Raw genomic sequence first — 11766 nt, forward strand, 5'->3', positions numbered from 1 at the left:
AGACTCTCTGTCACCATTATCCACTCTCATAGTACACAAACATGAGATTGTAGTGATACATTTTGATAATATTTCTGCAAATTATGCTCAGATAAGTCTCCAGGTATCATAAGAAATAAGAAAACAAAAATCCAGGTCTAATTGCTACCATGAATGTGCAAATGTTCAGTGAATACGAAACTTAGGAAAAGAATGGAAACCCAAACCCAAACAGAGGCAGCAATGTGTACTTAGGAACACAAACAGCCTTAAGATAAGAATTAAATGCATTTGTAGCGATACAAGCTAATGCTTCAGGGTATCTAACTAAGTTTGGGGCCATTAACCTTCTTGTTCTTTCATGGCGCTGATTTGATTTGCACCACTTAGACTGCAATCCTATATGACCTATCAGCAAAAAAGCAAGTCTCATTTTGCAATATAAAACAAATTGGATCGCATATTCCAGAGTAAAGGTAAATAGGATTGCAAGTGGAACATGTATAGCTTCATTCTCTTGTCATCACAATCTGCAATATGGATTTTATGCTGCCAGGTGAATTGGAAGCAGTATGCTGCCGACAATAAGGAATGGTGAGAGGGAAAAGTATGCTGCCACTCAAAGGAAGTATTTGGAAATCAAAGGCTTCCGTACAAGATCTAGGCAGGGGAAACCTGACTTGTGGAGACTGTAGATGTCTCTGTCTTGGTGCCAGCAGAAGTGTCCTCCTCTGCCAAAGGATTCTTTCCACAGCAAAGCGTGGTGATCATACAGTTGCGGAACTACAAATAAAAATTAAAAAATCATTAGCAAATGCAACTTGCACCATCAGGAACCAGCTGTAATAACCACGTCAAAAGATCAGCAATAATTCTAGAATCTGGAACACACTGATGGCTTTTCTACCAAGAAGTGCATTTTCTCAACTGGTCCTAACGCACCAACTGCAGCCCTTCCTCAGCTGCAGATTTTGTGAAGGCGATCAGCTGAAGGTTAGCCATGTATTACCCATGTTTCCCCAAAAATAAGGCCGGGTCTTCTTCTTTTTTGCATCCAAAAGAGGCACAGGTCTTATTTTCAGTGTGTGTGTGTGTGTGTGTCTGTCTGTCTGTCTGTCTGTCTGTCTGTCTGTCTGTCTGTCTTACTCACCTCCGGCACCGACAGCCCAGCCCAGCCAGTCCACTTCTTCTGAGGCTGAAGGCGCAGCTGCATTCTGCAGCTGCATTCCAGCCTGCATTTTGTAGTAAGGCTTTTCTGGAAGGCCTATGCAGCTATGGATTGAATCTAGCTCGGTCCTCAGTTACAGATGTCTTGCAGAACCAAACTATGGATTGAATCCATAGCTCAGTTCTTGGCCTGTGACTAAGAAAGGCAGGCTTGGCTGCAGAATATGCCTCAGAAGAAGTGGGCCGGTGAGGAGAGGCCTGGCTGCGAGGTACCTAGCTTGATTTTTAAGTGTATGCCTCGCCCCAAAACTAAGGCTTATTTTCGGGATAGGATTTATATTAGGCCCACCCCAAAAAATCAAGCTAGGACTTATTTTCAGGATAGGCGTTACTTTCAGGAAAACAGTATTTCCAATTCAGCGTGTTTTGTGTTGTCTTCAAAGCATCCACAAAATGCAATTGGTACAAACTAGCCATGTTGTTGATCTTTTTTATTACTGTAAATTTCATTAAGAGTTGCAAGGTAAGATATAAATTTAATAATAAATAAAAGGAATAAAAAACTGGAGATTCATATTCATTCATAAGGGCAGCCTCCCACCATCTGGCTCCCTCTGCCTTCCTGGCACTTTGATTCACTTGGGTTTGTACCAAAGATGCTTTTTCAAAAGGCAACTGGACTTTGTTTTTTCTTTGAAGACATTTTGCTTCTCATCCAAGAAGCTTCTCCAGAACTGAAGAAGCTTCTTGGATGAGAAGCAGAGCATCTTTAAGGAAAAAAACAATGTCTAGTTGCCTTTTGAAAAAGTCTAGTTGCCATTTGGGACAACCACGACCTGGATGATTAAGACTCTGTATAGACTATGGGGTTTGTTGTCTAACATAACTGGCAGGCATAATTGGCTAAATCTTTATACGTCCTTCCATGGCTGTTCCTCCTGAAATCCTAGAGAAAGAGCTCCTTTTTATTTAATTGGTCCCTGTGTTTCAAGGTCAGTGAAAATCCTTGACGCACTCCAGACACCAAGGAAATAATTCATAATCCTATAATTCATTCTGCTTAAAATAACAGAGTTCAGCCTTCTTGCTCTGAAAGGCTCACAAAACATTGAGCTTTGTTAGCAGCTTCCTTTGATCCAATGAAAGAAGGAGAAGCTTTTGGCAAGTTCAAGAGCATAAGAACATCTTCTCTGGCCCCAAACCTCTACCCATAACACACACACACCCTACACTTTGAACAGGTTGCTTGGGATTTTCAGACTGTGTCAGCCCCAGCAAGATGCATTGCTGTGTAACACATAATGAAGAAGTAAAATTCAGTCAAGAAAGCGGCTATGTCACAGGCTAGTTTCATTTGCCATCTGGCAATGAAACCACTGAAAGTTCTGCCGGCTTCCCCCCAATCCTGTGTTTATACTACGGAGAATAATTAAGTCTACCTGGCAGGGTTTGCAACATGAATTATTATGATGTACTGTATATCGGAAGCACTTTAAGCACTTAGGGAAAATGCTGTAAATGCCCATCATCATTACACTCTTGAAAAGCTGTGGCAACATTTCTAAGTTACCTGTTTGTTCATTACGATATAAATCACTGGATTGTAGATTGCAGAGCTCTTGGCAAAGAAGGCCGGGACGGTCATAAAGACAGGGCCAAAGTCAGATCCTTGATGAGTAAAGATATAGAAAGCCACAGAGGCATAAGGGACCCAGCAAACAAGGAAGGCAATCACCATAATGATAACCATGCGAGTGACTTCTTTCTCAGCCTTCTGAGTGGTGGCTGATTCCTGTTGCTGAGCAGCAGCCTAAAAAAGCACAAGAAGGGATGTGATTGAGACTTTGCAACTGTGCTGCTCAGAATGGACAGATGTTAACCGAAAGAAGGGCCCTAAACATTTTAATAAGGGTGGAAAGAAGAAACTCTACATTATATGCAGCTCTCAAGAAACAAGTGTGGCCTGCAGTCCCACCTGCAGCTGACACATTTGTGTGTGTGTGTGTGTGTGTGGTTAAGTTGAAATTAAATGTGGTGAATTTAAGGGGGAAGTCTGGATAAGGGAAATCACTTATATAAAATAAGTGGAGGACGTTTGAGAAGAAGGTGGGTTTTACTTCAGACCTGATCGTGTGGGGCTTTGCCCACCCCCGTTGTCTCCTGTTCCCCATCCTCACAAAGCCCTAACACAAATGCTCCCACAAATTATTCTGAATATACACTTGGATTTCTTTGCAGCAAAGCACATATCTGGGTGTTCTGTTCCAGCCTACGACCAGCCCTGTTTGAATGTCAGGGACAACCCCCTTTTATAGTCAACAGGCTGGAATAACCCAACCAAATTTATTTACAAAGAAATCAAAAGTTCAAACAAGAGTTAAACCAAAAGTTCAAACAAGAGTTAAACAGGAATAACAGACCAGAACTCTAGCAGAAGATCTTCAAATGGTTGCCTTCAGCAACCAGCACCTCCCACACCTTCCCCTTTTATCAGCAGTCCCAAGGCGTGGCTTCTCATTGCCTTCTCCTCCTCTCACCGAGTTGCCTCATGGCCTTTCTCTGTGCTAGTCTGTTGGATTGCCTCCTGCTCCTAGTGTCACTGAATAGATCCAACTGTGAATCATCTACGTCCAATACCTCGTGCTCACATGGCTGAGTCTGATGAGGAACATGACGCGAGGGGCCAGGCTGAGAGTCCTGCAATGCATCAGAGCCTCCCTCTGACACCAAAGGCTCTCCAAACCCCTCCTCCTCCTCCTCTTCAGAATCATCAGACTCAGCTGCCGGTATCACAGGCTGACGCTGAATCACAACACTGGGATGCTGGAGAAGGATTTCTCAAATATCTATTAAGCCTTGGTGAACTCTTACCAATGAAGTAGCTGGAAAAGCCTGGGAAACTGCAGATACGCCACAGAAGATGGTGGTAGTGGTTATGACCATAACATTATTTCCAAAGAAAACCAACCAATCAAAACTTTCGTTATCTTAACAACTCTGGTTCTTATTCTCCTTGTGTGGATTAACTGTTTTCAATCTGACTTGGTCTGGTGGAGAAAAGATTCCTCTTTCTGTAGAATCACCCACCTCTTTAACGGTGCAGAGAAGACGACCATAGCAGAAGAAGATAACCATCAAGGGAATGATAAAATGTACAAGGAACATATAGATGACAAAGGACTCATTATAGACTTCTGGGGTTGGTGTATAATAATCAACTCCACATGAGCACTGCATACCTTCCGGGATATATCTGCATTCAAATAAAACATAGGTAGAATATTACAGTTTGCAGAAATAAAGAGTCGTATTAACACTTTAATATTGTTAATGTGTGCATTACTTCCCTAAAGAGGCAAAACTTACCGGTAAGCAGGCTTCTTTCGAAGAAGATATCTTGGGAGCAGTTCTTAATCATTCGAAGGAGGTAAGATTTATTTATTTTTCATTTCCAAGATAGCATTAAGTAAGCAAGAATCAGTTTTGTGTAGGGGTTAAGGCATCAGGCTAGAAACTGGGGGACTGTGAGCTCCAGTTCCACCATGGGTACAAACCCACCTGGGTGGCCTTGGGCCAGTCACTCTCTCTCAGCCCTATGAAGGAGGCAATGGCAAACTACTACTGAAAAACCTTGCCATGAAAATGGTAAGGACTTGTCAAGGCAGTCTCTGAGAAGTGGACACAACTGAGTGAAAGGGGAGAAAAATCAGGTAAACGGGGCTAGTTCACTATTCTGGCTATGGGTTATTTAACTATTTATTCCAGGGATCTTCAAACTTGGCCCTTTTATGACTTGTGGACTTCAACTCCCAGAATTCCTCAGCCAGTGTGCCTGGCTGACGAATTCTGGGAGTTGAAGTCCACAAGTCGTAAAAGGGGCAAGTTTGAAGACCTCTGGTTTATTCATTTATTCATTAACATATGAGTCTGTGCATTTGGTATCAGTCTTAGAGGCTTGGAACAGCTGAGGCTTTTTAGCCAACTTTTTAGCCGGCTTTAACGAACTCAATATCAGTTTGCTGACATTGATTTGAATAGTCACCTTATTTGAATATAGGATAAGGAATGTGGCCATGTACATTAAAAGAGGGTGTATCAGAGATTTATCCCTGATAAATAAATACAGGAGTAATGTTGTTGAGATTTTGGATACTCACAGCTTGGTACCAACAAAAATCCTCTGTGTAAGTTATTTTTCCACAACAAGAGTTGATTAAAAATAAATAAATATCCAGTGGCATCTGAATTTTGACTTTCCGACTTTATCCTGGAAATCCTGGAAATTGCAGTTCAACGCACCCAGAAAATGCCAGGTTGGAAAAAACTGACAAATTTATTATCCTTAATATTGATAGCAAAAGATATGACTGGCACACCTGGACCTATGTATTATTTCTATCCCCATAAGCTCTCTTAGGTCTGTACTTCAAATCCTATCAGGGATTCAACGGAAACCCACCTTGACCATCCAATTAGAGGAGGACCAGCACAAGACAAGGCCATGATCCAAGTGAGAGCCAATCCCATTATGGCATGATTTTCGGTGAAACGGAAGTTGCTCATGGGCTTACAAACTACTACATATCTTTCTACAGCCAGGACTACGAGAGACCAAAGACCCATCTCACCTGTAAGAGAATAAAACAACCATTTATTAAAAAAAATATTTAAAAAACTCCAGAGAGATGGAAAAACATTTCCAAGACCAAATGAAAATACTATTTTCTGATTTCCATTGTTGTGATCCTTCATAATGTTGCTGCATTGCATTGTATTGCATTGCATTTATGTGCTTCCCACTCAGAAAATATCCTTGGAATGTTTTGTAGGGGTGAAACAAAGAACAACATTAAAATAAAGGAAAACGATCTAATAGAACATAAAAATCCAGACAATCATATAATCAATCTACATTTTAAAATTTAAAGAGCCATAAGTTACAAAAAAAGGTGTTAATATTTAAATGCCTGCCAAAGGTCAAAATATTTATAGATGTAGAGTGAATATGCCAACTAGATTTCTTTAGGAAGAGACTATTCTGCAGAAGAGAGAGAACCTCAGCAGTAGAGGCATAGGGGGAAGAGACCTCTGGGGCTCTTGCCACAAACAGTAGAGATGTGTGGAAAAGAGGGTTCTTCAGATTGACTGAACCTAAGCTATTTAAGGCTTTAAACATCAACAACATAGTGCACCCTGAGGCCCCATACCTGAAAATCACTGGTTCTGGCAACTGCAGCTGCCATGTCAACGAAATAAAATCTTTGCATTAGCCACATTCATTCATTTTCTTGGGAAAACCGTCTAGATCCCTGATCGATACCATTTTGAACAAGGCTGGAAAACTGACTGGGGATTAGTGTAGGTATAAAATTGTAGAATACTTAAAATGGCCAGATCCAATAAGCAGTTTTCTTCTCTATTCTTCATTAACTTTGATCATCTAATGCAGGGGTTCCCAACCGGGGGTGCTCGCAACCCCTGGGGGTGCAAGACGTTATTCCAGGGGGTGCAAAAACTGGCTTTTCAAAATTATAGTGTATATGCATAATTTGTTGCTGTTATTTCGAACTTTTGTGTGGGGTGTGAGAATATATCAGAAGCGTTCTAGGGGTGTGGGGTATAGAAAAGGTTGGGAGCCACTGATCTAATGTCTCCAGACATTCTGCCACACGTAACATATTACAATAACCCATATTAAGGGTTTGCCAATAGATGCAGGAAGAGCAGGTAGATGGACCAGGGCTGCCACAAGGCATGAAAAGCCAGCCATTTTTCTACGGTAGAGTGATCTTATATATTGTAACTGCAGCAAGATGCACAATGATGGAAGAATAATGAAATCCTTCAGTGGAGGAATGGATTGTGAAAATGACAGAACTCACAGAGTTTTGTTTGGGCAGATTAAAAACAAAAAACTTTTCTGAAAGACCGGAAACCTTATATGGACTTTTTGCTGAAAGGAGAAAGACATTAAATGATAATTTATGGGTCTGAAGATTAAGATAGATATGGACTAAATGAGGACCTGAAGGAATTAAGGAATTTATATAATATCTAAGAATGAGGAGGGATTATAAAATTGTAACTATCTGTTGAAAAGAAGATGAGAAATCATTATATTTCTTTAGTTCTTTATTTTATTTTCCTTGCACTTTTTCTCCTTTCCTTTCTTTTGATTTGACTTTTATTGTATGGAAACATTCTCAATAGATATAAATAAATAACAGTCAATATTTTTCTGAGGAATTTTCAGATTGGTGATATAATACAGACATTGTAAATAGAATATTCTGGGGTCAATCTTTGGTACTTTCAATATACACGAAGCATCAGAGAAACCTTGGGGATAATCCTGTTCTTAGAATGGATCCAGAATTGGTTGCAAAGTGGAAGTACCAGAGTGCATCTTAACTAAGTACTCTCATGTCATTCCCAGGATCTTATTCCAGGTCTAACGAGTCTCTTTGAAAGTGTCCTCATTTTTGAAGTTGAACCCATATATATGAATTTGGCAGATCTCTGTAATTCTGCCCAGAGCTGTCTCAGTGAAATGCATGGAATGGGGGTCAAATTTAATAATCAAAAGAATAAAGCAGCCTTTTCTTGCCCATCCTAAAATTTCTATATGGCTTTTGTTTTTTTTATATTTTATTCATAAAATAGTTCAATTTGTGCAACTCTCCTCTTTAGTCAGTTATTTCCTAGGCAAGTATATTTATGTCCAAGAAAGGGGAAAAATGGCATTAAAACACAAATAATAGTGTGTTAAACATTTAAACTAAATTTGTATATCAGTGATTGCATGACCACTGTAAATGCCATACACTAAGGAAAATAAATAACAAATTATAGTGAAACAAGTTATGATTGGGGACATTGCTCTTCTATTCCCCTTTAGTCTACACACCAAAACTTCCAAACTTTTCTCAAAATTGTGTAAACCATTCATTTTTCATTCCTTCCCATCTCCAGTTTTGAACCTCAACAACATCTCATTTATGTCTTAAAAATCACAACGCTTCTCTTATTTCTATCTTTGAGAATAGCTGAATGTAGGATTTGCTTCTTAGAGCACTTAGAAGGGTGAGTTCTTGGAACATTTTTTTTAATTTAAATCTTATTTTCTCTATTATCTGCCTGCATTCAAAGAATAATCTTGGAGCAGACACTTAAAAGTTTACTTCCTTTTCAAGAAACTAAATCAGAAGTTTGCTTCTTTTGTAAAACAGCGAACAAAAGCTACCTTTCTAAATTTTAAACATTCCAACATTAAAGGTGAAATGTGAAGTAAACTGGGATTTATCTGTTTTCTTTGGTTATGTATACAGGAATTCTAAAGAGAGGAAGACTTTGGTAGAACTTGCTTTTCCTAGGTCATTTTATTTCAAAATTAGGACTCCTCTGAGACCAGTATACTTGTGTAGTAAAATATATAATAACAAACCAAATTTAAATCACTGCAAGATGACATTTGAAACTGACTTGAACAAATAAATATTTTTAATGCTTAAAATTTACTGCAGGCGGGTGTGCAAAGTTTTGCCAGCCCATTAAATTGTGAAAACTGGACAGAAACACCTATCCTCCGCCTGAACCAGAGAAAGATCACAATAAGAATTTTTGTCTAAAAACGTTGGTGAACAAATCAACCAGGTTTTTATATTAATGCTTTTGAATCTGAGTGTGATTGTTATCATTTCATAGACTTATTAATAACTTGTCTCTTTTTTTGATTCTGCATTTAGGTCCAAGGTACTAAATTCAAGATATCACTAGAATTTCCCAATGTTAATTGCTCTGGAAATTCTGAGGAACTTTTGGTGTTGTAACAAATATCCCAAGAACCCTACAGTGAAAATCTGAACTATGCAATTACAGCCTACAGGTTCATTAAGGGAAAAATGACAATTGGGAAGAGGAATCAAAATACATACCACCGAATGTAGCAAAGAAGCCTTCAACGTTGCATCCTACTGTCCCAAAAACGAAATATCCATTCATGGACGTATACATGGTGGTAGGGAAGCCAACTAAGACCATGAAGAGATTGGATACTGCCAAATTTAACAGGATGTAGTTCAGGGGTGTTCTGAGTTTCTTGTGTTGGATGGTGACGTAGAGGGTTAGAAAATTTATAGGCAATCCAAGCAGAATCAGAAGAAACATATACGCACTCAAGGCAGAATATTTCCATGGATCTGCCAAATAATATTGGGGATATTCAAATGGACTCCGAACAACACCAGTCTTGTTTGACATGGGGATATAGAAATTAAGGCCTTCTGTTCCATTCATGGTGGCAGCTTCTTAGATATCTCGTTTCCAGCAAAAAATGTCTTTCTTTCTATAACCCCCTTCTTATATTTTAGCAGTTATTTGTTGAGCTGCTTCTCCCAAGCTAACACTGCTCCCTTTATAAAAGGTGACCCTAGTTAAGAGTACATTACTGGTGTCAGCACAACTTAGACTTAGGTCAACATCAATCATAATAATCCAAGATAAAATTGGCCCTTTTAATTCTACACAGTGGATTGACATTCATCTTGTACTGTGGCTTCGTTTCAAAAGAGCTGTAAGCATATTCAAACACCCAGCATGGGTAGCTATATGGAGAAGGGAAATAAGGTGATGGACATAGTAGTCAGCTTCTGTCTGGTCCAAGAGGCTGCTTTGTGCCATTTGCTCTTGCCAATACAAACACATCACACGGTCCTTGTGGAAAACCTCACCTGTATTAGGTGGAAGCATCCCATTCTCAATAGTTAATACAGAGAACGATAGTGTAGAAACTTTTAGGACACCAGTTTCCTCATCAACATTGTCAGATGTGGACAATTGAAATATACTAATTTGAAATTACTTTGAAAGTGGCTACTTTCAAAGAATTCAGGGAATTATATTGATGTTGAATGTGTGTGCATGTGTGTGTGGGTTTTGCTACAATTGCCCACTGTTTTCATAGTACTATGATTCCAAATTCCTGCAGTTAGTCCTCATGAGGGTGAAATAAGAATGAATTTGATCTTACCATTATATCAAAGAACTATTTTGCATTTCAACCAGACTACTATCAACCATCATTTATAACGTGTCTACCGACTTGAACTTCTCTACAATTAAAAGCCAAGCACAAAACCAAGTAATGCAAAACAGCATTAAGCCATTGTAACAGTAAACAGAAAACAATAAATAATAGCCTGACTACATCTGTATAAAAAGGTAAACTGGAGCTGTATTCTTAAATTGATAAAGCACAGGTGAGACACATGGCATAACAGAAGAATTTTGATGCAACTTGGGAGACCCCATTGGCTCTACTTACATGAGAAATGAAAGAGGGAAAGGAGAAATTTATCCACATCTTCCGAATCATTAACCAATCCTCTTTTCCTGATTTATGCTAATGTAACTATAATGTGACTGTATCGTGTTCCTACAGGACTGCTTTTGTAAGTAAAGAATTTTCCACTCTTGTGCAGAGATATCATTCTCTCACTCATGGCTTTTAAGTAATAGCTATAAAAATTAATGCGTACACTTCAGACCTGAATCCTTCATTCTGCATCTGTTGAACACTTAAGTTATCCTATCATTATCCAACGCAGAGTTATTATATACTTGGGTTAACTACACAACATGGGTTTTTTTTCCAACCCAGTCATATGTTCAGAAATCCTTTTTGGACAGTAGCCAAAAACAACTGCTAAAGAAACTAAAGCCATTCTTGAAATTCCCAGAAGTACAAATGATCCCCTATTATTTCCGGGGATAATTGCTGTCAAGTAACTGTCTCTTGATAAAAATGGGAGCAAAGTATACGTTACAAGAAGAAAATGTATTCTAGGGGATATTTATAGTTAAAGGTTACATTGAAATTAATTGAACAGGTTAATCAAGACTAAAATAGGTCTTCTGATTGATTTCACATAATGGTTATGATTACACCATAAAATAAAATAAACAGCTCAGTTAACAAATATGTGTGCACCATCATTTTTTATTTATTTTATTATTATTTTTTGCACCTCTGACAGCTCTTTAAGCAAGCTTTGGGGGCTTAGCATGTCTTCCAATCCAAAATGGCTGACATTTTAAGTTTCTAAAACTGAGAATTATATTCAGTTATAAATTACAGTTCCGTTTCTAGAAACCTGAAATAGCATGCTTTGCGGGTTCAAACACTCAAGTAAGCCACAAAACCTGCTTAAAGAGTCATATGTGATGGGAATTAACTTGGCAGAACCTGAATCTGGATTTGGATTCAATTCAGAGTCTAATATAATGAAGAATATAGGAAAAGGGAGGAAAGAAAGAAGGAGAGAAGGAAGGAGTTTTGGATGTTGCTGCATTTCAACATTGAGAAAGCATATTAGAACAGTTTGACAGTATTTACAATGCTACCCTGTAATCCTGACTTAAATGACCATAATTTCAACCATCATATCTATCCTAGCAGGAAGTTATGGGAAGGAAACACTATAGAATTTCTTGGTGATCCACCTATTGTTTTTTCTTCCATATACAAACAGAATTGATTCTTCTAGAGTCTAGACCAGGGGTAGGCAACCTTGACTCTTTTATGACTCATGGACTTCAACTCCCAGAATTCCTGAGCCAGCT

At 38.7% G+C, this 11766-nt stretch overlaps 1 protein-coding gene across 1 annotated transcript; it reads right to left on the reverse strand.

The window, feature by feature from the left end:
• Positions 1 to 639: 639 nt before the first annotated feature.
• On the reverse strand, positions 640 to 9441 carry RHO (rhodopsin; the record flags this gene model as incomplete). Its single annotated transcript, XM_081316774.1, has 5 exons — positions 640 to 762; positions 2717 to 2956; positions 4234 to 4399; positions 5606 to 5774; positions 9081 to 9441. 5 exons carry the CDS (start codon positions 9439 to 9441, stop codon positions 640 to 642), a joined length of 1059 nt encoding a protein of 352 aa, XP_081172900.1.
• Positions 9442 to 11766: the final 2325 nt, after the last annotated feature.

Source organism: Vipera berus (genome assembly GCF_964194415.1).
Source record: "Vipera berus genome assembly, chromosome: 2".
Lineage (NCBI taxonomy): Eukaryota > Metazoa > Chordata > Lepidosauria > Squamata > Viperidae > Vipera > Vipera berus.